The sequence below is a fragment of the Geotrypetes seraphini genome, chromosome 2 (genome assembly GCF_902459505.1).
Source record: "Geotrypetes seraphini chromosome 2, aGeoSer1.1, whole genome shotgun sequence".
Lineage (NCBI taxonomy): Eukaryota > Metazoa > Chordata > Amphibia > Gymnophiona > Dermophiidae > Geotrypetes > Geotrypetes seraphini.
This window is the reverse complement of record NC_047085.1, coordinates 364727756-364753767: the sequence shown is the minus strand read 5'-3', so window position 1 is coordinate 364753767 and position 26012 is coordinate 364727756. Positions and strand designations below refer to the sequence as shown.

Below are 26012 nucleotides of genomic sequence, written 5' to 3'. Positions count from 1 at the left end.
TTCCAACATCTAGGTTTTCTTCTACGAGACCCCTGTATTCATTGGGATACTCCTGCTTTTGAGGTTCATCTCCTGCACTCCCGTTAGGGAGCATAGAATTCAGCAGCCTTCCCCTCCATTGACTGCAGGAGATGCATTAATAACATATACCGTAATTTCCAAAATCTCACAGCTTTTATTGTGAGACTGATCCTGCAGCAGCAAGAGATGACATTTCATTAAGGCATCTCCTGTTGCCACAGGGGGAGATAGCTTGCTGGTTCTATGTCCCACAGAAAGTTGGTAAACCAGGAGGTGGAGCCAGGAAGCAAGGGGTAGGGCTAGGGGCATGTCTTGAAATCTCCCCCTTGGCAGCTCTGTTCTACAAATGTAGATTCCCTATATGAAAGAGGGAATGCATGTCTGGATTGTAGTTCCACCGAGACTACTCCATCTCCCTGCCCTCCCTATGCCCCTTTGCCGTCTGGACTTGCTTAGCTTCCTTACATCTGAAACGCTTCTTCATATCTTTAAATACTATCTTCTGGATGTTAGGAAGCTTCTAAAATAAGGGCCTTACTGTGGCTTGTTTGAAAACCAGAGCACTTACACCTCTCGGGCTTATGTACAAAATCTCTCAACATTCTGATTCATTCTTTAGTCATCTCTAAACTCGATTACTGTAATGCTTTATTCAAAGGTTTATCTCATAAAGAAATTAGACGTCTTCAAATTGTGCAGAATGCCGCTATTAAAATAATTCACAAAGCAAAAAAATTTGACCACGTCACACCCTTATTTAAAGAATCTCATTGGCTTCCTGTAGCACACCGCATTTTATTTAAGATATGCCTACTCACGTTTAAAACTCTCATTTTTCAAACTCCCGCTTTTATCCATAGAGTCTTAATTCCATATACCACTTCTAGAACATTGAGATCACAGGATCAACATCTATTGACCATTCCCTCGTTAAAAATCATTAATACTAGACGGCTCACTATTTTTTCAGTGACAGCTCCTCAGTCCTGGAATGATCTCCCAATACATATAAGAGAAGAAAAGAACCTTGAAAAATTTAAGATTAAGCTCAAAAGTTTCCTTTTTAACGATGCTTTTAGTGAATAATGATCTTTTATTATTTTTATCCACTTTTTTTACTGTCTTTCTTCCCCCCCCCCATGTTTTTACCTTTGTATTTTGAATTTAATATAGAATGTAACCATTAATGAACTTTCCCGTTGTTTCAATATAATACGTAACAACTTAATTTTTATTTTAAATTGTGTTTGTTTTTGTAACATTGTTTATTTATACAATATTTTACCTATGTTTATAATTATTTGTATTATTTTGAACATCGCCTTGAATGTAGAGAAGGCGATTAATCAAATTATTTAATAAACTTGGAAACTTGGATTAGAAACAGAGCTGTCAATGGGATCTAGATTTACCCAACAGGGTTGATCCAATCCTAGGCTTACCCCACTACATGCAGGGTCTTGTAGTTTTTCTTTTCTTTGGGAATCCAATGTGGAAATCAGAGCCACAAGTCCCTGCATGCAACAGATTAAACCCAGGACTGTCAGGCAAATCTGAATCCAGTCAGCAACCCTAATTAGGAAATAACCAATTGAGTGAGCTAGTTTTCAAAGTCACCAGGGTAACAAGCACATCTCAGTAAAGAGCATCTGGTTCAGCAAATGGCAGTAGAAAATAAGCCACTATCTAACTAAAACCAGAAGTTCTTTATGTTCTTACTGTTATAACATTGTACTTCATTTTATGAGGAGAGTGTGGCATAGTGATTAGAGCTACAGTCTCAGTACCCTTCACACCTACACACCTACTATTTAAGAGCTCAGTAAAGAGTATAGTTTAGTTCCTCCTGCCTTATACCAGTTGTGAAAGTTGAAATTCCCTGAACTAGCTGATTTTTTTTTTTTTTTTTTTACTCTCAGCCACTTTGCAAAGGGAATTTATTTTCCCCACCCAAAAGCAAATGCAATGGTTTGCCATGGCCTGATCTCCTTCCACACTTCCTTCTTTTAGCAAGCATATACTGACCCTTCTCTTGTTCCCTGGGCACTGTTCAATGGTCCCTGAGGCTCAATTTTCCTTCCACTTCTTTAGGACAAAATCAGGAACCCCTTTCCATCCAAGCATAAATAAATGTCCCTGAGGCCCAAAACCTCAATTTCTCCACCACACTGAGTGCACATCAGGGGCCCTTGAGGCCTGATATTATTTTGTTCTTCTATGATCTTTGAGGTAGGGTAGGAAGTTATCAGGGCTGGAAAGAACTTCATTCTTTACACCCCTAGCTAGGGGTCATATTATGACCGAAATAGAACATTGGACAATCAACTTCAAACTGAAACTAAACACAGAAAAAACAAAAGTCTTCCTTGCAAGCCCAATGGACAAAATTACCAAAACAACGTTACATATAAAAGATCACGACTACCCGATTACTAAAACAATAAAAATATTGGGAGTCACATTAGACACACATTTGACAATGGTTGAATACACGAACATAGTGGTAAAAAAGTGTTTCCTGACATTATGGAAGTTAAAGACCATCAAAAACTACTTTGACCCATTATCATTTAAATTACAAGTGCAATCGCTAGTGCTTTCTACACTGGACTATTGCTATATCGTTTATATGGGTATACCCAAAAAAACAGTGAGGAAACTTAGAATGGTTCAGAACACGGCGGTCCGCTTGATATTTGGATTGAAAAAAAGCGACCATGTTAGCCCCTACTACAGACTATTGCACTGGATGCCAATGGAGGCGCAAATAATATTCAAGTTCTCTTGCATATGTTTCAAGCTGGTTTGGGGACTAGCTCCCACCTACCTGCTACCTCACTTCGTACTATACATCCCTACAAAACAAACCAGAACCTGCAATCTATTTGCATACCCAAGCATTACCGGCTGTAAATACAAAACCTTTCTGGATAGAACTTTTATGTACCAAGCAAACAAACAACAACACTGATTGGACAACTACATTAATGGGGCTAGACTGACCTATGACGCCTTTAGAAAAGCCATAAAAACTGCCTTAATTGACAGAAATATCACCTAAAAAGTATCTACACCAAACACTAAATCAAATTCTATTATTTCAAATATGTCCACTCCTGCGTATAAGTCTGAAATAGTTTAACAATTTTTAACAATCTGTATATTGTAATTCACAGTTTTTTAAGATTCTGCATACTGTAATTCTCTGACTATCTGCATATTGTAACTCGCTGACTTTCCAGCTCTCTTCAATGTGAACCACCTAGAAGTCTCACGACTATGGCGGTATAGAAGAATAAAGTTATTATTGTTATTATTATTTTAAAAATGGTCAGCGGGGCCTTTTAGAACCCTTGATTTATGCTCAGATGGAATGGTAGGAGGGGATTCAACCTTGGACATCATTGACTTGAGCTCATAAAGGTGAAAGAGGAATTGAGCCTCAGCGGCCCTTTACTTGTATTTCTTGGGAAGAAGGTGTAGCTAGAGGGACTCGGCCTTGACAGCTCCTTAATCTTTGAGCTGGGAGTTGTGGGCTGGGAAGGGATTTGCCAGGCCACTGTGGTTCCTTCATTCTGTGAGCATGGAGGTAGAAGGGGGAGAAATAATCCCAAATCAACCCTTTCCGGTTGGACAGGTTTTCACAATGACATTTGCAGTAGATACTAGCATATGTGTTACACCCCAGTAAGATTTATTACATAAGAACATAAGAACATAAGCAGTGCCTCCGCTGGGTCAGACCATAGGTCCATCCTGCCCAGCAGTCCGCTCCCGCGGCGGCCCAGGTCACGACCTGTCTAAATCACCAGAAGGGGCCCCCATGCCACCTCGGTTTCCTAATTGAGTCCTATCTTCCCATCAACGTCCTAGCCCTCCGGTCTTGCACCTGCATGACCTGGTTGGGTTTCTACATTTATTTTCTGGTTAGCTTTCTCAGTATCCCATGATCCCTTTATCCCTCAGGAATCCATCCAGTCTCTGTTTGAATCCCTGTACCGTACTCTGCCTGATCACTTCCTCCGGTAGCGCATTCCAAGTGTCCACGACCCTCTGGGTGAAAAAAAACTTCCTTGCATTCGTTTTGAACCTATCTCCCTTCAGTTTCTCCGAGTGCTCCCTCATACCTGTTGTCCCCTTCAGCCTGAAGAATCTGTCCCTATCCACCCTCTCTATGCCCCTCATGATCTTGAAGGTCTCTATCATATCACCCCTGAGCCTCCTTTTTTCCAGAGAGAAGAGCCCCAGCCTATCCAACCTCTCAGCATATGGGTAGTGCTCCAGCCCTCTTACCAGTTTCGTTGCTCTCCTTTGGACTCTCTCAAGTACCTCCATGTCTTTCTTGAGGTACGGCGACCAATATTGAACGCAGTATTCCAGATGCGGACGCACCATCGCTCGATACAGTGGCATGATGACTTCCCGCGTCCTGGTAGTTATGCCCCTCTTTATGATGCCCAGCATCCTGTTGGCTTTTTTTGAGGCCGCTGCGCACTGTGCAGATGGCTTCAGTGATGCATCCACCAGCACACCCAAGTCTCTCTCAAGATTGCTTTCTCCCAACAATGCCCCCCCCAATTTGTAGTTGAACAACGGGTTCTTTTTCCCTATATGCATGACCTTGCATTTTTCCACGTTAAAGCGCATTTTCCATTTGTTTGCCCAGTCTTCCAGCTTGTCTAGGTCCCTTTGCAGGTCCTCACACTCCTCCCTGGAGCTAACTCTGCCGCACAGTTTCGTATCGTCTGCAAATTTTATAACCTCGCACTTTGCCTCCTTTTCTAGGTCATTGATAAATATGTTGAAGAGTAACGGCCCCAGCACCGATCCCTGTGGCACACCGCTCGTGACTCCCCGCCATAGCACATTAAAAAGAAGTGTTAATATTCATGTAAGAATATTACCAATGGGTTAGAGACCTGACACTACCAGATCCACCCAAAAACTTAAACTATCTTTCCCCTCGTTAAAAGGCGTCATCTATGCGGGAAAATTAGGGAAATCTCTTTTCTTCAAAATCACTGAGCTTTTGAATAACCTTCCTGCCCTGCTGCGAAATCTGGGCTCTTTCCAATTATTCCGAAAGCATCTGAAAGCTTGGCTATTCTCAAAAATGTAAATCTTGCTACCCTCTTTATAATCACTAATTCTTATTATGTTTTTCCTTTCTTATATTAAAGTTCCTGTAAGCTGTGCTGAGCTCTATCTCTATGGAGAGGATGCGGTATATAAATTTAAGGTTTAGTTTAGTTTAAAAACCTTTTTAGTATAAATTTAATTGCAGAGGTCTCTTAACATTGTAGATAGAAACAAATTGTATGCCACGGTTGGGATTACTGTGGGTCTCTGGTACAATATTTTGGAGCATACGTATTCCTTTAGTGACATTTGCAACAGGTGAGAGACTAATATTGGCACAGCTGTTCTTTAGGCCCTAAGAGAAGGCTCAGTGCTACAGTGCCACAATTAACTTAGCTTTCTAATGCTAAGAGGAGATATTAGGAGTAACTTCTATAAACTGACTCTAATTGCTCATCATTAATGAAATATAAATTAACATTGAAAAAGGAGAGCTTAAAAGTTTCTTTTGAGAAACAAGGATCTACTGTCTAAAGATAACATTTACCTACACTCATTTAGCTGATACAGATTCTGGCATTGCAGGTGTGACTGCTTCACTGCGTAGTTCCATTTTATTTTCATGTGCCTTCTTCCCACTTCTGCTTAGCTGGTTTTCATGCCGAGAGGACTTTTCAGAGTGTTATTATCTGAAATGGAACAGGTTACAATGGTTTATTGAGTGTGGGACTGTGATCCAGTGTCTGCTCATGGTCTCCATGGCAGGCCCACCTCGACTGCTAGCACTTCCTTTTCAGAGAGGAAATGTGGAACAAAGGGGAAGGGTCTACAGTGGAAACGCTAAGGACCTGGCAAATTAATCTCAGACGAAGACATGGGAAAAGAAGGTAGATAAACACAGTGGGACTTGACATTTGTAGTACAAAAGAAAAAAAAATCACTCATAATCACATACTTGTTGACCCTCTTTTGCATTTTAGTTGAAAAATTTGATAACACATTCCTTCACTATTTTAATAGTGTACATTTTCTTCTCTTTTATTTCAGATTACGAAGTTTGGTAAAACAGCTGGAAAGAGGAGAAGCTTCTGTTGTAGACCTAAAGAAGAATTTGGAATATGCAGCTACAGTGCTTGAATCTGTATACATTGATGAAACAAGGTATGGGGGACACTCACTGTCACTTGGATTGATTGCAAACTGTAACTTTTTCTGTTGATTTCATGTTCTTCTTGAGTTTGGAAGATTATGAAGAGAAGACAGGGAGGAAAAGATTGTTTTGGGTGAATAATTTCCACAAAAAGAATCTTAAAGAGGTATAGTTTGTTCTTGTTATTCATTTATCCGCGGTTGCATCAATTGCAACCAAATTCCCCATTTGTGTTATTGTGTTCACATATTCGTGAACCACACTTAAAAAATAAAAGCTTTTATGCTTTCACTTTCACCTCACGTTCAGGCTTTGCTTCCAGATATGGCCCCCAAGCATCCTGAGAGTGAACCTAACCTTATTTTCCCATAGGATCCACTGTTCACATTCTGCAGCTTTGAGGCACATCTGGAATCTAACCTCTGTTTTCTCATAGACTCCACGTTTCGTTATTTGTAATTTCGTGGTTCACGAACATTTTTGTGACCCATATTACAAATGATAAGAACGGACTGTATTGAGTAACGTCTGACTTAGAATCAAGGTCTAAGGCTGGCCCGGAACTTCCTCCCTGACGTAATTGGTCGGCTCCGAGCTGGGGAAGATAAGCAGGGAGAGCTAAGACCTCGGCGCTGGCCTGCTCCCTGATTGTGCTGGCTTGGGGGAGGGCAGTGAGATGGGAAGGGAAGCAGATTGGGGACCCCTGCTTTAGGCGAGCCGCGAGCCATTTGCCGACATTCCCTCCAGAGAGACTTCTGCAAGTCCAATTACAGCAGTCGCGGTCTGTACGCGATTGTTCTCTCCACAATCGGAAAACTTGTGAAGTGGAGAGGACAGATCGCAGGCCGCAAAATAGTCCCTGGGGGGCCGCGTGTTTGAGACCGCTGGGTTAGTCAATGGAGAAGTTGGAAATATTGATCCTTATATTCAAAAACCTAGTGAGCAGGCAATATATGTGCATTGAGTTATGTGCATAAGTCTCTCCATATATCCATAGAGGTTAGACTTGTGAATCTATTGGTGAATAAATACTCACAAAATAATCGACATAATATTAGTCACTTTTGTTAGGACTGTCTTTTACCAGGACCAAACCTATGCGCCTAACATTATGCATATATCCAGCAGGACAGCACATAGACACATACATTTATTAGTAAATACATGTGCATAAAATTATATCCATCAGGGTGCATCAGGGTGAGTTACTTTAAGTATTGATGGGACTGTTTTGTGAAGTCAGGGGGAGAGGGGGGGCTAGAACCTGCATTAAAGCCTTCAAGCATAAAGTCCTTTTCATGTTAAGCCACCCCCAGATTGGGCTCAGTTGCAAATCGCTCTATCCCTAGAGATGTAAAAGGGACCCTTCTCAGTCTTCTCGCTCTTCTAGACAGATCTCTTTACTGCTTCTCTAGATTCTCACCTATGAAGGCAGTGTTAGGGGTCTGGTCCTCATTCCAGTTTCCATTACAGATCAGTAGAGCAGCTTGATGAGCTCTGGCACTCCCTCCTGCTGGACCCTCACCCCCCATGACATCCCTGGCACCAGGTGCCATCTTTCTTTCACCCTTGGCATCAGCTTGCCTTGCTACACCACTGCCTGAGTATGCAGTTGTAAGAAAGTAAAAAATTAAGACCATTAGCCAATTTACAGTGAGATGAATACCTAATGGGAGTGAGAAGATGATTATACAGGGGGGGGGAAAGAAAGTGAAATTGATTATACCAAGGAGTGGGAAGGTAAAAAAAGTTATTGATTATTCCTGGCAAATTGGGGGGTGGGGGGAGGAAGGGGTGGTGAAGTGATAATAATCACCACATGCCATTAAGTATTGTTAATAGGAATAAAAAATGAACCACTAAAATTATATTTAACTAGTCTTTAAGCCCGTTACATTAACGGGTGCTAGAATATATGTATGTCTGTCTTTCTTTCTGTCTCACTCCCTGCCCTTGTGTCTTTCTTCTTTTATTTCTTTGTCCCTCCATCCTATTATTTGTTTTTCTTTCTATTTGTCTCTCTTTCTGCCCCCTATGCAGCATTTATCTCCCCTTGTCCACTTTCCTGTACAGTAGCCATATCAGCATTCCCTTCCCCTCCATTTCCTTGTGCATCAGCATTTCCCCCTCCCTACTTCCCTGTGCAGCATTTTCCTCCCTCGGGCTAGAATATATGTGTGTGTGTCTGTCTTTATTTCTTTCTCTCTCTGTCTCCTTAGCCACTTTTTCCTGTCCATTCTCCCTTCTTTTTACCTCCCCTGTGTCCATGACCACCCCTTCACTGCTCCCCTTATCCAGCAGCAGCCCTTCTCGCTTTGTTTTACCTCCCCCCTGTCCAACAATAGGCATCCCTTCCTTTTTCCCCCTGTCCATCATCACCTCTTCCTGCTCTCTCTGTCCAGCAGTAGGCCTCCCTTCATTCCTCCCCCCCGTCCATCAGCATCTCTTCCTGCTCCCCCTGTCCAGCAGTAGGCCTCCCTTTATTTTTTCCCCCTGTCCATCAGCATCTCTTCCTGCTCCCCCTGTCCAGCAGTAGGCCTCCCTTCATTTTTTCCCCCTGTCCACCACCACCTCTTCATTGCTCCCCTTATCCAGCAGCAGCCCTTCTCCCTTTGTTTTACCTCCCCCCTGTCCATCAGCACCTCTTCCTGCTCCCCCTGTCCAGCAGTAGGCCTCCCTTCATTTCCACCCCTGTCCATCTGCACCTCTTCCTGCTCCCCCTGTCCAACAATAGGCCTCCCTTCCTTTTCCCCCCCTGTCCATCATCATCTCTTTCTGCTCCCCCTGTGCAGAGTTTTTTAATTACTCGGATAGAGTCCTTGCGCCCCCCCCCCACCTCCCCTTGTAAGTCGGCGATTCAAGAAGCCTGTGCAGCAGTCTTGACACGCTGCTTCAGGTCCTTCTACTGTGCTTATTTGCTCTGCCGCGTCTCTGATGACATCATCAGAGACGCGGCAAAGCAAATCAGGGCAGTAGAAGGGCCTGAAGCAGCGTGTGAAGACTGCTGCACAGGCTGCTTGAATCGCCGGGTAGGTACTGGGGTCAGCGGCAAGGGAAGGGGGGTGAGCGGCAAAGAACTCCTCTGGTCTGTTATGGAGGGCGGCCCGGCTAGATTTATTAATTCGTTGGGGGGGGGGGAAATGCGCTGTGTTGGGGGGAAGGGTAGGCAGACGCGAGGACCGTCCAGTTCGAGAGAGGAGCCGGGGGTGAGAAAGGCCGCCGCAGCTATGGAAATTTTTTTTTTATTTGAAAACCGCCGCCGGGGCCGCGCATGCGCAATTGTTTTTTTCGAGACAGCTCAGGGAACACGTTTTTTTTTAGTGCGCATGCGCGGCCTACCATTTTATTATATTAGATGTCATGTCAACTCATTTCCTGTGTAGCAAACATATTATATTTCTTATCTACACTTCTTTCTTTCTTTACCAGGCGTCTATTGGATACAGAGGATGAACTCGGTGACATACAGTCAGACTCTGTGCCCTCCGAGGTTCGGGACTGGCTGGCCTCCACTTTTACACGTCAGATGGGCATGATGTTGACAAGGACAGAGGAGAAGCCACGTTTCAGAAGCATTGTCCATGCAGTGCAGGCTGGGATATTTGTGGAAAGGTAAACAGGCATTGCAGATTATACTTTAAATATTATGGCCCCCTTTTATCAAGCTGCGGTAGAGCATTATAGCGCAGGCCGGAGAGGTAAATGCTTCGACGCTCATTCAATTCCTATGAGCGTCGGCGCATTTACCTCGCCAGCCCACGCTAAAACACTTGTACCGCAGCTTGATAAAAGGGGGCCTATATTTCTTTTTGTTTCTTATTTTGTAAAAGCACACAAGAATATGAGCAGTGCCATGGTGGGTTGGATAAGGGGTCCACTGAGCCCAGCATCCTATCTCTCACAGTAGTCATTGCGGAATAAGAGATGAAAATTTCTAAATCTTTCTAATTATTGTTAATGGAGCTGTTATTTAGACCTTGTCTGAATTTTTATTAAACCCAGATATACTATTAACCTTGATCACATCTTCTGGCAACAAATTCCACAGCTTAATTGTGTATTGATTAGAAAAATACTTTCTTAAATTGGATTCAGTTCTGCTAGTGGTAATGGAGTATGTCCCGGCCTTAGTACTATTCCACACAGTAAAGAATTGTTTCCTATTTATCTGTTCAACTCCACTCATGATTATAAGGGTCCTGTGGCCTCCAGAAGCCATGATTTTATAAACCTTTAACATATCTTCTCTCAGCCATCATTTCTTCAAGCTAAGAGCCCTAACCTATTGTGTCTTTCTTTATAAGGAAGCCCCCCCCAAAAACCAACAACACAGAAACAATTTTTTCTGAATTTATTAATTGTAATATGTCAGCTTTAGGAAATGCTCTTCACAACAGCAGATAATCATTTAAAGCCTGAGGACATTCAATAGTCACTTCCACCTGTTCCACAGACTTATTTAACTCGGGGCTCAAATACTTTCACAGCCCTAGAGCTTTATGTACCAAATGGTCACTGGTCCTCTCATAAATTTAATATAACTTTTCTGTATATCTATATATGTTTTAAACATTCTTTCATTAAGGTTAAATAGCTTTAGATATATTGTATTGCTTGGTCAGGGATCCTATAATCCAACATGTTTTGCCGAGTGATTCTCCAAGTGCAGTGTCAGCTTTTGGCGACCAAAAATCAGTGACTGGTCCCTTGGGAAAGAATATGTTGTTTTCCACCTCGACACGACCTGTGACGTACTTAAATGTCTCAATCAAAGGGGTGACATGATTGAGACATTTAAGTACGTCACAGGTCGTGTCGAGGTGGAAAACGACATATTCTTTCCCAAGGGACCCTCGGTCACAAGGGGGCACCCACTCAAACTCAGAGGAGGGAAATGTAGTGGTGACACCATGAAGTATTTCTTCACAGAAAGGGTGGTGGATCACTGGAACAAACTTCCGGTGCAGGTGATCAAGGCCACCAGTGTGCTCGACTTTAAGAATAAATGGGACATCCACGTGGGATCCCTACGAGGGTCGAGTTAAGGAACTAGGTCATTAGCACTCAGAATTAATGAGGTGGGTCAGTGGAGTGGGCAGACTTGATGGGCTGTAGCCCTTTTCTGCCGTCATCTTTCTATGTTTCTATGTACTGTGAAAAGCACATTTCTAGTGTGTGTTTTGACTGTGGCTCATGGGAAAAAAAAAATAAAAATTACAAGATTCACATAAATTATACGGCTTTGTTTTGTTTTTTTGGGGGAACAATGCTTCTTGAGCATGTATACTTCCACAGGAGCCAATAGTCAGCACAAAAGGAAAAACACCATAAAAGTGCAACACGAGCGCCCAACGCCTACAGCTGCATATATTATGCCCCAAAATATTATGCATATATTATGTTCCAATAAGGCACATGATATGTGTGCTTACAGCATTGCTTTTCCCGGTACATACACACATTTACACCTCTTTCGTGGTGTATTCTGCACATGTGCTGCTCGCTATCACTAGCGACTCATCTCATGTAAATTTAGAGAACCTCCGCTACTCTCCACCAACCTCATTTGCATGCGTGGTGTTTTGAAAATGACTCACCTTTTTGAAATCATTACAATAACGGCTGTGACAGCGGCCCTTTGGTTTTTACGGCCAGGTTTTGAGAATCTAGGCCCCTGTCTTTTCTGAACAGATTAAACCCCTTGCACTGAGTGCCTGCAGATGACAAAACTAATGCAGGATGCTTTACTAATCCTTTGTTAGGCCTTTTTTTTTCGGCCTTAGCTTCGCATTAGCACTTAATGCAGCTTAGTAGAAGAGACCCTAAGGGGCAGATTCTGTAAAGGACGTCTAAAAGTTAGGCTGAGCGTGATTCTATAAAGCATAGACGCACTATAGAGAATTGCACTCTGCAGTGCTGAGCGAATCTAAAGGCTCCTTTTACTAAGCTGCAATAGCGTTTTTAGCGTGCGCTGAATTGCCCCGCACGCTAAACCCATGCTACGCAGCTAGAACTAATGCCAGCTCAATGCTGGCATTAGCATCTAGTGCGTGCTGCAATTCAGCCGCTATCGCAGCTTAGTAAAAGGAGCCCTATATTGTTAGATGTTCCTTGTAGAATCTGCCCCTAAATGTCCTGTTCTGAATGCAATCTCCTGAACTCTGCATAGTATTCACTAAATCACAGGTGTCAAAGTCAGTCCTCGAGGGCCAGAATCCAGTCGGGTTTTCTGGATTTCCCCAATGAATCTGCATGAGATCTATTTGCATGCACTGCTTTCAATGCATATTCATTGGGGAAATCCAGAAAACCCGACTGGATTCCGGCCCTCGAGGAGGGACTTTGACACCCCTGCACTAAATCATAAAGAGGGTAAAATCACTTCCCTCTTTCTAGATGTAATGCTTCTTTTTGAGTCAGATGCACTAAGGTTTTTCTCCCACTGTGTAAATAGTTTATGGAATTTTTTTTTTTTTTAGTGCATGTGACCATTTGTATTTCTACTTATGCTCTTTGCTTTCCCAGCTGCTTTGTCACATTGATTGACTGCCTTGATCCCTGGGTCTCTCTCCCGTTTGATGATTGCAAATTTCTTCCCTTGCAAAATGGTGTTTCTGCATTTGAAATTCATGATTTTGCTTCTTCTTCTTCTTTTCTTAAATTTTTTTTATAAACTATCCCTTTTGGTAAGCTCAGTATATATATAATTTTAAGACTATGGGAGGAAGTTATCCATATGGAGTACTGTTAAGACAATTTTTTTACCTCAATTTGTTTATTTTAGCATAGGTCCCATTTTATGAAATGAAATCTAGGTCCTAATAACCCAGGTTAACAATAAAATAACCTCTCTTAATGATAGCCCACATTGATAAATTCCACCTTAATTCTTTTCTTCAGTGCCACCTAAATTTATATACTGATGGTGCTTGTTTTGCATTGTTCACAGCCACTTCTGTTATGTGTCTGCTTATCTTGTATCCTGTTTGCTCCTCTGGTTGCCCTTAATAAAAATGATTTGCAAAAAAAAAAGAACAAAAAATCCTCTACCTACCAGTGAAGTTATTATGCATACTTGTACATTACTGATTGTTGATGTTCCTTATCATCCAATCTTGCCATAACCAGACAGACTGGTGAACTGTAGCAAATAAGGTGCCTTGAATTGCTTTTTCTTTGGGACTTTGCAAAAAAAAAAAAAAATAAATAAAAATTGCATTTAAGAATGTAATTTTGAATTGTTTAGTGTGGATTATCTTATCATTCTCTATCTATCATTCTCTATCTATCATGATGACATATTATTATGGAAAAGTATGAACCAAAAACCATGCTGTGTGTAGATGGTAACTATTTCTACTAGCCTCTGAAATTTTGATTAGATGTTCTTCATGTGCTCTTTCATCTGTATTCTAAGAGGTTTAATCAAGGTTTAATTTGATGGTTCTCAATTATGCTCTTCATGGGTCCCCACAGAAAGTCTTTTGGGCTTTTTTTCTTTTCAGAATATCCATAATATCCAAGTTAGCCCCCTTCTTAGATCAAGTGCAGGCAAATATATTGTGTGCATATTCATTGTGGCTATCCTGAAAGCCAGACCTGTTTGTGAATCAGAAATAGATTTGTAAATGTGTGACTTAAAAAACAGTCTGGTGTATTAGATAAAATGAAATGAATGGTTCCTGACTCTGAATCTATGTATTTGCTTTGATAGAATGTACAGAAGAACGTCAAATATGGTTGGACTGAGTTATCCATCAGCTGTCATTTCTGTTCTAAAGGTAATTATGTAGGACTAGTATAGAGTGGAAGGATCCACAAGGTAAATCTGTTATCACATTTGTGTTTGTTTTTTCCTCATGAAGTATCACGCAATGATCTGTTGGATTAAATTTGCTCTGTGCTTAGATCTCAGGTGGCCTGACTGATTACTGTACTCAGTTACAATTTTTATAAAAGTGTTGATGAAGACATAATTCATTCAACCAATATGACATAGATCAGTAAGCATACTGAGCTCCTGATTCCACTGTGAGCTTGGCATACCAAAATCATGCAGCAATGCCTTAAGCATTTTTGAATGACGTAAAATCAGTATCCCCTTCTGTTAAACTAGGGAAAATTTTAACACAGTATGACAACATATGTCGTTGGGGATCAGTTTAAACCTTAGGCAAACTAGGTGGTTGCTCAGAACAGAAACTTCTAGGGAGGAGGGACAACAAACAGCAGCTGCAGTCAAAGCAAAACACTAAGGGGAAGATTCTCAAAACTTTAACATGGTCGCTAAACCGGTTTCAGCCAGTTTAGGGTTCATGCATTTTAGCGGCGGATTATCAAAATGGCTTACTATAGTCTTGTACGAGCTTCCTAGCAGTCTCCGACACTGCCATGCAAATGTATTACAGCGAGGTCATTAATATTTAAACAAGTACTCCCAGCAATTTTCTATTATCGCTGAGTGATTCCCTAACCTTGCTGTCCTACATTTGCGAGCAAAATTTTCTAGTAGGTCTGAGCTGTCCTAGCCTTACTTTTTGGTCAGTGCCTGAGCACTGATTGGCTCAGGCATTGAGTGGACAGTAAGGCTTGACAGCTCAGACCTGCCAGAAAATTTTGTCACTGTCAAGCAACCCCCCTCCCCCCCACCAGGCAGCAGGAGGGATGCCCACTTCCTCCCACCACTGCCGTTAAGCAATCCCACCCTTCCGCCACTCCCCTGGCAGTGGAAGAGATGCCCAATCCCTCCTGCTGTCAAACAACTCCCTGACACCCCTCCCAGCAGTGGGAGAGATGCTCACTCCCTCCTGCCGCTGCCATAATACCCCCAATGCCACCCTCCCCCTGCCTCTTATGACCCCCCTGACCCCCCCTCCTTACCTTGTTTACAAAGGCCAGCCAGAGGGCTGCCTCTTACCTCTGGCCAGCAGGCCCACCTCTTCAAAATGGCAGGCCTTCCCCTCCCCCAGTGCATCCTGAGATGTGTTGAGGAGGGGCCTAAGGCTCTGATTGGCCCAATTTGCTTAAGGCTTGAAAAAATTTCCTCATACCTGTGAATATAGAGACCCTGGTGGGGGTCTGAGACAGAAAGCACCTGTGGGTGGGGAGTTGGAAGGAGGGAGAGAGAGAGACTAAGAGAGAGAGAAAAAGATGCATCTTCTGGGAGGAGACATAGAGTGAGAGAGAAGTACCCATGGGGGAAGAGGGTTGTTGGGGTGAGGGGGGGGGGGTTGGAGGGGTAGAGAAGCACCTTTGGGGGGAGAGATGGGGAAAGATACTACCATGGGGGAAATTTTGAGAAATAGAGGGTGAAGAGGGAGAGAGAGGCAGATGCTGGGATAGGGGTGGGATTTAGATTGAGAAAGCTTGTGGATCCAGGGGAGGGGAGAGAGATGCAGTACCATGGGAAGGTGGTAGAAGAGACAAAAGAAAGAGATACTGGTCCTGGGGTAGGGTTAGGGGTACAGGAGAAAGGGGAAGAAGAAAGAGAAGCTGGATGGGGTAGAATATGGAGGCAGGGATAGCATAATGGCCTTGGAGGCATGTGAAAGAAGGAGAGATAGGGATGGAGCTGGGACTGATAGGGTGATGAGATCCAGTGGAGGACAGATGAGTGCTTAAAGGGTACAGAGGATGGAAAGAGGAAGGGAAATGATGGAAATTGGTGAAAGGTGGAGGGGTTGGACTGGTTCGAGGCATGGGCAGGGTTTTGGTGGGGCTGGGGGCAGGATCATGTATCCTCTTTTTTGTCTTCACAAATATGGTAACCCTAGGCTTACATGCACTACAAGCAAGGTAGACAATGGTTTCCTAAACCTGCCCTGGGGACTCCACAGCCAGTCAGGTTTTCAGGATACCCTAAATAAATATGCATGAGGAATATTTATGTGATCTGGATTCCACAACATGATGATTTATCTCATGCATATTCATTGTAGATATCCTGAAAACCAAACTGACTGTGGGTCCCCCATGACCAGTCTGGAAAGCTGTGATGTAGAAGCCTAGATTGGAAATCAGGCATAATTTATCAACCAGTTCTACTATGAACTGACAGGGCAATAATATAACATTCTGCTAGCAACGGAATATATGTGATTGATTAATCATTTATATAGTTGGTTATCTGTGGTGCTTGGAAAGATTGATTAAAGGCAAAAACTTTGTTTAGGCAGGCAGCAAGGAGTATCAAATCTATTAGAAATAAAAATAATTGAACAATTAATCTTAACATTTCCATATGTAGTTAATTAAAGAAAAACTGACATGGAAGCTTGTCATGCTTTGTGTTCTAAAATTTCCCAATTTTTATGTATTTTCTGGATTTATCCTCATGGAGTAAATTTAATATTCATGTACTGTAAACATTGGTAAGATCATTTCTCCCAAACTTTGTAATTTATATTGGTTCCCAGTTCTAGGATATTAAGCTTTCAAAGTGATAATGCTGGTTGAGCCAGTGACAATTTGGCATGTAAAGCCCACCGCTATGAAAGTTTATTGAGCAGTGGAGTTGTGGCACTGAGGCTTTGAAGATATTATAGTAATGCTGGTATAAGCTGTACAAACTTGGAGAAAAAAAGTTGCGGAGATTATTGTGAAAATCTCTAAGTATAGATCTTATATATTAAAGAAATTTGTCTAAGTTTTATCACTTTTTCCTTAGCAACAGCAGCAGATGAATCCAGAGACCAATGGGATAGCCCACATCTACCAGCAGGTAGAGATAGAGAAACTGATTAACAGGTGGTCCTATTGGCTGGCACTCCTCCTGTATCTCCAGTATGCTCTATCTCTCAGCAGGTGATGGTCGCTATTCAACTAACTCCTGGATTCTGGCTGTGACTGGAAACTTATTTCTCCTGTTGAGATTTTCTCTTCAGTGAGTTATCAGTGCTATTTTTCCTGTTGAAGTTTTCACTTCAGTGAGACAGGGTGGTCCGGCTAAACGGTGCTGGCTTTAGGGGTTACACCTGGACCCCCCCAGGTCCCTGCCTCACCCTCCCTCCAGTGATAGAGGGTCTGACTGGGTCTCTATATGTATATAAATATATATATATGTTGTTGTTTTTTCCTCCACTTTGGCGGTGGTCTGTTTGTTCGTGTTGGCCGCATTACAATAGTGTCGAAGCTGCGGCTGTTGGACTTGTTTTCTCCCAAGTGCTGCTTCTCGTTTCATATGCGTTCTGCTGGCATGGGGCCCGTTTTGAACGACCTGAGGACGTTTCAGGGGATGTTTTCACTCGGTGCTCTTCGGTTTCGGATGGTCTCTGACCTGGAGCCGCAGGAGGCTCATTGTAGCACAAATTGCTCAATGTCAGCAGAGTACCCAGCAGCGCTGCAGCGTGTAGGCTATTATTTCACAAGGCCTCCCTTTTGTTTGAGTTCCACGCGTTGGAGGTTGTGCAGCCCCATTCTGCTTTGATACAGCACTTGGGAGCTTGGTGAGTGTTTGTTTGTGCTTCTCGTAACTTGGGGGTCATGTTTATTAGGCCTGAGAGCATATTGGAGGGAGACTTCAGTTTATGCTCCACTGCCCAGTTCAGCTTTTCTCTGCACAGGGTGGCCAGAAGGTGCATTGCTGCAGGTTGCTGTTAACAGCTAGAGATTACCTGGTTCTTGGTGCGGGTTTCTCTTTCTTTCTCTCAGGATCTCTCTAAAGAGAGCATATACATACTTGAATGTTTTCTTTTCGGCTCTTAGTGCAGTGCTTTGTGTGGGTGGTAGCGTTATAGAAATAATTTCCGGTTCTGGTGTTGTGATAATCTATTGGGGCTCAGTTTAGGAGCATGGTGGTGTTTCTCTTTTTCGTATGGGGAGGGCTGTCTTTATTTCTGAGGCAGCGGAGCCTCTATGGTGCACAGCCTGTCGCATGAGATTTTACCACCACCATTTTTTCATGGTAGGTGCTAGACAGAATTGGCAGACAGCGTTCTACAGCTACTTCTGGCCCTGGGTAAGTCACTTACTTCTATAAGCCCGACTCCTTGTCTGCCTCAGTTAATGAAACAATACGTGTTTTGCTCACGTTGCATGGAGTTAGTACTGTTTTCATCATTCCAGTATGCTCCTCTTTCCCTGGCGAGCCTTGATTTTTCTTAGGATAGTTTCTTTCTTCTTATAGATCCTATAGTGCTCCTCCTGCTGTTCCCTGTCCTTCGGCACTTCGTTCTGACGGGATCTTGACTTCTTCCACTGACTCTTCAGGCTTTCTCTTGAGGGGGAAGATGCTATATTGTCAGGTCAAGGGGCTGTGAACTTTTTTTTCAGGATGCTTGCAACTTTGCATCCTCCTTAGGTTTCCGGTTCGTTCTTGGAGTTTCTATGTTTTGTGTTTCCCTTTTAAGTGTTACTGGTCCTCAGGGCAGTTCTTGTAGTTCTTCAGGAACTAAGGGACATTGTTCCACTTACTGTATGGTGCCCAAGACGGGGGCATTGGGCAGACTGGGGCTGGATTCCATTCTGCTGAATTGGTTTCTCAGGGTTACACATTTCTGCAGAAAAACTGGGAGACTATTTACATTTTACTATGGACTCCGAATTGGCACTTGGTTTGCATGCCTCTCTTGGAGCAGCGCTTTCAATTTTGCCTCATGCCATTTCGCCTACCCCAAGCTTTAGAAAATGAGGGCAGTGGTACCGTTTTGGCGCTACCAGGCGATTCACTTACTTTCTTCTTGTCTGGCTGCTTGATTCAGATGGCGTCCAGTCGGGTCATTTGTCTGCCACGAAAGGGGTGGTTTCTTTTCTCCTGTACTATTTATGAGTATATCGGGAAGCTGTTTTTTTCTTCATATAGGAGAGAAATGTGTTTCTTCCCTGAGACTAGGGCGATGGGTCACAGTCTCAGGTTTGCATTCTTCTTCGGTCACCTTGTCCAAGAGTATGGGATTCTGTACAGGTTCTAGGATCCATGTTGCTGATTCCACTGGGAACTTCAGCTTGCTTTCCCATTGTAACGCTACAGCAGTTGCTTTTGTTCCGGTGGTTCCCGGTATCTCAGGGCTCCCATTATTTGGTGGGCTCCTCAAGCATATGCTTTGGTGGCTCAGCGTGATTTCTCTTTTCAAAGGCATGCCTCAGTCTTTGCTGGACTGGCTCCTGGTCACCAAACATCCCAGGCTAGCGGGTTGGGGGGCTCGGTGCCTTCCATCCTCAGATCCACGAGTCTGGTCTTTGGAGGCGACTCAGTGCTTGTTCATTCTGCTACTCTGGAGCATGGTCGGGCTACCATTTCTGGAGCTTCATTCCATTCTTCCGGTATGACACTGAGGGTCTTTTCAGTCAGTATTATGATGGTGGTATTTCTCTACAGCCTGGGCAGTAGGTGATGTACTCAACTGGTGGGTAACGTCATGGTTCTACTTCAATGGGTGGACCCTCTTCTTCCTCTTCTGTTGGCAGCTCATTTTACGGGTCAGGAAAAGAGTTTGGATAGACTTTCTTTCTGCGAAATCTGAGCATGGCCCATTTATTGTATGTGATGGTGTGCAGCGCTGTGTGCGCTCTAGAAAGTGTAAAGGTTAGTAATAGTGAAATCTTCTACATCCTGGATATTGTGAATTTTGGCTCAGGTATTCCAGCTCTTTGTTTGGAAGTGAGATCTCCTGGAACTAGACTTCATGGCCTCGTCTTGAAATTTTCAGCTTCCTAGTTTCTTCGGCGGACACAGGAAGGGGAGTCAGAGGGGGTTGCAGCGTGGTTTCTTTCTCGCCTCTGGTTTCTCTTTTTTCAGTGTTTTCCCCTGGCTGATGATGACTTAGATGGGCCATCTCCCGCTCGCTTTCAGGGCACAGTATTTGTAGAATCTCTGGTTTGGCTGCACCATGGCTTGCTATGCGGATCTGATAATTCTTTTGACAGCCGGACTATTGTGTTTCCTGGTTTCTCCGGATTTGCTTCCCTAGTGTCCGATCAATCTGGATATTCATACTACTTTGGTAATACGGCCTAGCTTTTGAAAAGTCTTGGCTGACGTGTAAGGGTTATGCGATGCAGGTTGTTTCTTCTCTTATCCAGGCGATACAGAAGTCTTCAACTGTGGCTTCTGCTTCCTTTTGGAGGTTTTTCCTTTCTTGGGCACTTCTCAACATTTGCACCCTTCCAGAGTTCTTTTTTGGAACAAGTGTACTGCCAAGGGCTTGGCGTTCAGTTCTCTTCAGCTTCAAGGGCCATTCTTAGCTTGTTACAAGGGCTAGATATCTTTCTTTTCACTTACTTCTCAGCTTCATGTAGTTCAGTTCCTAAACGGAGTACGGTATATTCGTACACCTCTTGGAAAGCCCTGTCCAGCGTATAGTCTTACGGTACTTCATCGCAGTTTACCGAAGGCTTCATTTCTTCCTTGTCTTTTGAGATGCTAAAGGGCTGTGCCGTTGAACACGGAGTTTCTTGTGGCCATGGCTTCAGCTCGGCGGTTTTCTGAGTTGCAGGCCTTGTTCAGCGGGGCTTCCTATTTCTGATTTACAAACTCTGGGGAGGGATCAGTTCAGTCGGTACCTCCATTTCTTTCTAACGAGGTGTCATCCTTTCTTTTATGCCACTCTCACTTTTCCTTCCTTCTTCCTGGGAGATGAAATGGGGTGGCATGCTTTTATTCATTGCATTTTTTAAAAGTGCGTAGCGTTCTCCACGAGCTAGGTTTCTAACGACTGGTGGTTGTTTAGATCACCTTTTTGTATTCTTCAAGGGACGCCTCAAACGTATGGTGGCGTCCAAAGCTTGATGGGTCCGGGAGGACGTTATTTACGCTTGCTTGATGGCAGGGAAGCAATTGGCGAGAGAACTTCATGAACTTTCCGCCGAAGCAATGGCTATTTCTTGGACTCAGTCCAGAAGTTTTTTCCTTGGAGGAGTTTTGTCTCGCGGCTACTTGGTCTTCCGAGAGTACTTTATCTCAGCATTAACAGTTGGATGTGGGGGCGAATGCGATGGATGCGTTTAGTGCTTCGGTTGTTGCAGATACAGCATTTGCTTCCCACCCAGATTGAGGATTGCTTTGCTACATCCCATTGGTCTCTGGATTCATCTGCTGCTGTTGCTAAGGAAGGAAAAATTATGTTCTTACCTGTTAATTTTCTTTCCTTTAGACGCAGCAGATGAATCCTGAGCCCCACCCTTTCTGGATATTGTCTGTTGGTTTTTTCTTGTGCAACTTTCGAAGTTTGTTATTGTTGATGGTTGTATTCTGTATTATTGTCTTTTGAGATTTGTTATGGGAAAGAAGTTTTTTACATGCTATGCCTATTGATGGTTACGGATGCTTGGGCAAGGAGCTATACTGGAGATACAGGAGGAGTGCCAGCCAATAAGACCACCTGTTAATCAGTTTCTCTATCTCCGCCTGCTGGTAGATGTGGGCTATCCCATTGGTCTCTGGATTCATCTGCTGTGTCTAAAGGAAAGAAAATTAATAGGTAAGACCATAATTTTTCCTTCCCATTCACATACACAGCGTTACTCTTTATTTAATATATTTCCCTGTTTAATTACACTATCCCCAACAAAACCACAAAAGTGGTTTTTAGTGCCGTCCAGCGCATTGAATGCTCCGCCCTGCTCTTGATGCTCATAGAAACTGTGATTTTCTGTGTGCTTCATCTTGTGAAGGTGCTATGTTCTCTTTCTGGTAGATTTCCCCAGGCCATCTCAATAATGACCTATGGACTTCTCTTTAAGGAAACTATCCAAACCTTTTTTAACCCCTGCTAACCTAAATGATTTCAACACAGTCTCCAGTGATGAATTCCAATTATCCAATGAATGAAGAAATATTTTCTCCAGTTTGTTTTAAGTCTACCACTTAGTAGCTTCATCACATGCTTCCTAGTCCTAGTATTTTTGGAAAGAGTAAGCAAACTATTCACATCTACCATTTCCACTCCACTCAGTATTTTATAGATCTCTATCATATCACTCCTGAGCCATCTTTTCTCTAAGCTGAAGAGCCCTAGCTGCTTTAGCCTTTTCTCATAAGGAAGTCATCCCATCCCTTTTATCACTTTTGTCACCCTTCTCTGTACCTTTTCTAATTCCGCTACATCTTTTTTGAGATACATCAACCAGAATTGCACACAGTGTTCGAGGTGCGGCCGTACCATAGAGCGATACAAGGGAATTATAACATTTTCATCTTTGTTTTCCATTCCTTTCCTGATAATTTCTAACATTTGCTTTCTTCACTGCCGTTGTGCATTGAGCTGAGAGTTTCAACCTATCCTTAATGATGACACCTAGATTCTTTCTTGGGCAGTGACTCCTAATGTGGAATCCTGCATCACATAGCTATAGTTAGAGTTCCTCTTTCCCACATGTATGACTTTGCACTTGCTCACATTAAATGTAAATTGCCATTTTGATGCCCAGTCTTCAAAGGTCCTCTTGCAATTTTTCACAATCCTCTTGCAATTTAACTACTTTGAAGAACTTTGTGTCATCAGTAAATTTAATTATCCTAATGGTTATTCCCATCTCTAGATCATTGAAAAATATGTTAAAAAGCAACGGTCCCAGCACAGACCCCTGGGGTACCCCATACCTATTGAAAGCCTCAAGCACACTATTCCACTCCCTGCTCCTACAATGGATACAATCTCTTCTCACAGATGGACATTTCCCTCAAGACCTCAGCGAAATCATCACAACTCCGATACTAAAAGACCCCAAAGGAACAACGGACCAACCATCCAACTACAGAACCATTGCCTCAATCCCACTGTACGTCAAGCTGATGGAAGGCCTAGTAGCCAAAACCTTAACATCATACCTAGAAAACCATAACTTACTCCACCCCACACAGTCTGGCTTCAGAACCAGCTACAGCACTGAGACACTACTAGGAACACTAATGGACACTGCTACACAACAGGCAAGAAAATCATGTTCATACAACTAGACCTCTCTGCAGCCTTCGTCACGGTAGACCATAACATCCTCCTACAAATGCTAGACTCCATAGGAATCTCAGGCAAGGTTCTCTCATGGTTTAAAGGCTTCCTACAATCCAGAACCTACAGGGTTAAAACAAACAAAGAAAAATCAGAACCATGGTCCAACCCGTGCGGAGTTCCCCAAGGCTCACCTCTATCTCCCACACTATTCAACCTATACATAGCCTCCCTCAGCTTCTGCCTAGACGAACATGGCATAACCTCATACAGCTACGCAGATGACATCACCATTCTCCTCCCCTTCGACCACCCAGAACCCACCATGACAAGCACAATACACAGAACACTCGAAACAGTAGCAACATGGATGACTGAAAACAAACTAAAACTAAACCCTGACAAAACAAATTTCATCCTCCTAGAAAACAGCAAAACTCCAACCTTAACACCTAGTAATAAACTCGATCTCATACCCCATTTCAACCCACACTAAAACTTCTTGGAGTACTGATTGACAGAGGCTGTACCATGCAACCTCAAATAAACAAAATAATAAAAGCATCATTCGTGACTATGAGAAACCTAAGACTAATCCAGAAATTCTTCGACAGGAAACAATTCCAACTTTTGGTACAATCTCTTATCCTTGGACTAATTGACTACTGCAACATACTATACCTCCCCTGCCCAGCGACCATGCTAAAGCAATTACAAACAATACAAAATATAGCCTTAAGACTCATCTACTCATTGAAAAAATATGACCACATCACAGAAGCATACCATGACTCACATTGGCTCCCAATATAAGGAAGAATACACTTTAAATTCTACTGCCTACTTTTCAAAGCTATTAATGAAGAAATCCCATCCTACTGGAACAACTGACTAACTCAATCCACCTCAACCAGACACAGAAGAACCCACTCACTATTCACACACCCACTAACCAAAAATGTCAAACGTAGAAAACTATATGACAATCTAATGGCCACCGAAGCAGCAAAACTAGACAGACAAATCACCAATCTGCTGTGTTCGACCACAGACTACAAAACCTTCAAAAAAGAAACTAAAACTCTACTCTTCAAAAAATACATAAAACCTGTTTAACACGACCAGTTCTTTCCCAATCTCCACCTACCACACTCTCTACCCCTTTCAAATCTAAAATGTATCTAATTACCCAACAGGTATCACATAAAGTTCCCATAAATTCTTATGTAATTCCTATGCAATTCTTATGACAATTCTTATGTAAAGGTACAATTCTTGTAACCTCCTGATAAATCTTATGTAATCCCGCCTTGAACCTCAAGGTAAAGGCGGAATAGAAATCACTAATGTAATGTAATGTAACCCCACTATTGAAACTAATGTCTGTCAGGAGTTTCTCACAGCAGAACAACACTCCCGAGGGATTCTGCTTAAGATGTCTTTAAAGTTTTTTGTGAGAAAGGTATTTTGCGAGATTATTTGATTCTTTCTCAGATCCTTTATATGTTTTTGGTGAACCCCATTATTTACCCTTCTCCATTGAGAATATTGACCATTTAAACCCACTCTCTGTTTTCTGTCTTTCAACCAGTTCTTAATCCATAATAATACATTACCTCCTATCTCATGACTTTCTTATTTCCTCAGAAGTCTTTCCATGAGTACTTTATCAAATGCCTTTTGAAAATCTAAAGAAACAATATCAGCCGGCTCACCTTTACCCACATGTTCATTCACTTCTTCAAAGAAATGCAATAGATTGGTGAGGCAAGATTTCCCTTGACAAAATCCATGTTGTATGGTGACTTCTATGGAAAATGACCTGGTTCTGATCTGCATCTGTTATTGGTGGAAGCTTGCATTTTTGTGAATGCAAAGTATGTTTACATTTAACTTTTAAGGACTGTTCTATGGTGTCAGACCAAAGGACCATGAGGATCATGTAAGCAGTATGTTCCAGCTCAATGTTCAACAGCTAGTAAAAACAGAGATGGGAATATGATTTATTGTTTGAGAAACATTATAAATTGAGCAGTAAATCATACCACTGAAATTTGCTTTTTTTTTTCATTTCTTCATTCACAACAAATAACATTATTGATTTTTTTTATAGTGCAATTTGTAGACTCTGCGGAAACTGCAGTTGACGGGTACCTTATACTCATGGGCTTACAAAACAATTTTTACAGGAAAACTCCCCGCAGAGTGTTCTCTTAAAATCTGGCATCATGCTGGTGCAAAATATGTGAAGCTGAAGATAGCATTAGGATTGCAAAATTAAATGCTGTTATATTTTCTATCTGACCTGCCCTAACTCTGACCCCCCCCAGCTCCCCTTTTTTCTCTGTAGAGGAAAGTATGCAGCTTGTGAATAGAGCACATAGGGCTAGATTCACTAAGGCCACGGATCAGATCCGATCTGATCCGTGGCCGGGAGCTGATTCACGAAGCGCCCTCATGCAAATGAGGGTAATCAGAATCACGCCTCCAACTGACCACACGAATTGCTCTCCAGTGATCCCGATGCATGCGCAGACCATCTGTAGATGGTCTACGCATGCGCTGGCCCTCCGTGCCCTGCAGAGCTAGAAAGAAACTTTTCACTTTTGTTTTTTACTTTTTCGCGAGCTCATGGTTTTAACCCACTTTAAACCCATGGGTTAAAACCACAGGCTTGTACTGCGTGGAAGGCAAGGAGAGTCAGGGCAGAAGCAGGGTAGCAATTTGGGCAGAAGCATGGCGGCGGATCAGGGCAGAGAGCAGGAGAGTCGGGGCAGAAGCAGGGCGGCGATCGGGGCATAGAGCAGAAGAGTCGGGGCAGAGAGCAGGACATGAAGTTGGAAAGGACGTGAGTGATTGGCCGCAGCAGTCGCTTG

At 42.8% G+C, this 26012-nt stretch overlaps 1 protein-coding gene across 6 annotated transcripts in view; it reads left to right on the top strand.

Moving 5' to 3' along the window:
* The window catches only part of PDE1C (phosphodiesterase 1C), a 758662-nt gene that overhangs the window by 486734 nt on the left and 245916 nt on the right, over nt 1–26012 (top strand). For all 6 annotated transcript variants that reach the window (XM_033930571.1, XM_033930573.1, XM_033930572.1 and 3 more), the window contains 3 exons: nt 6148–6261; nt 9680–9862; nt 13965–14031. In XM_033930571.1, coding sequence (XP_033786462.1) covers nt 6148–6261; nt 9680–9862; nt 13965–14031 — 364 coding nt within the window. The remainder of the gene's footprint in view (nt 1–6147; nt 6262–9679; nt 9863–13964; nt 14032–26012) is intronic.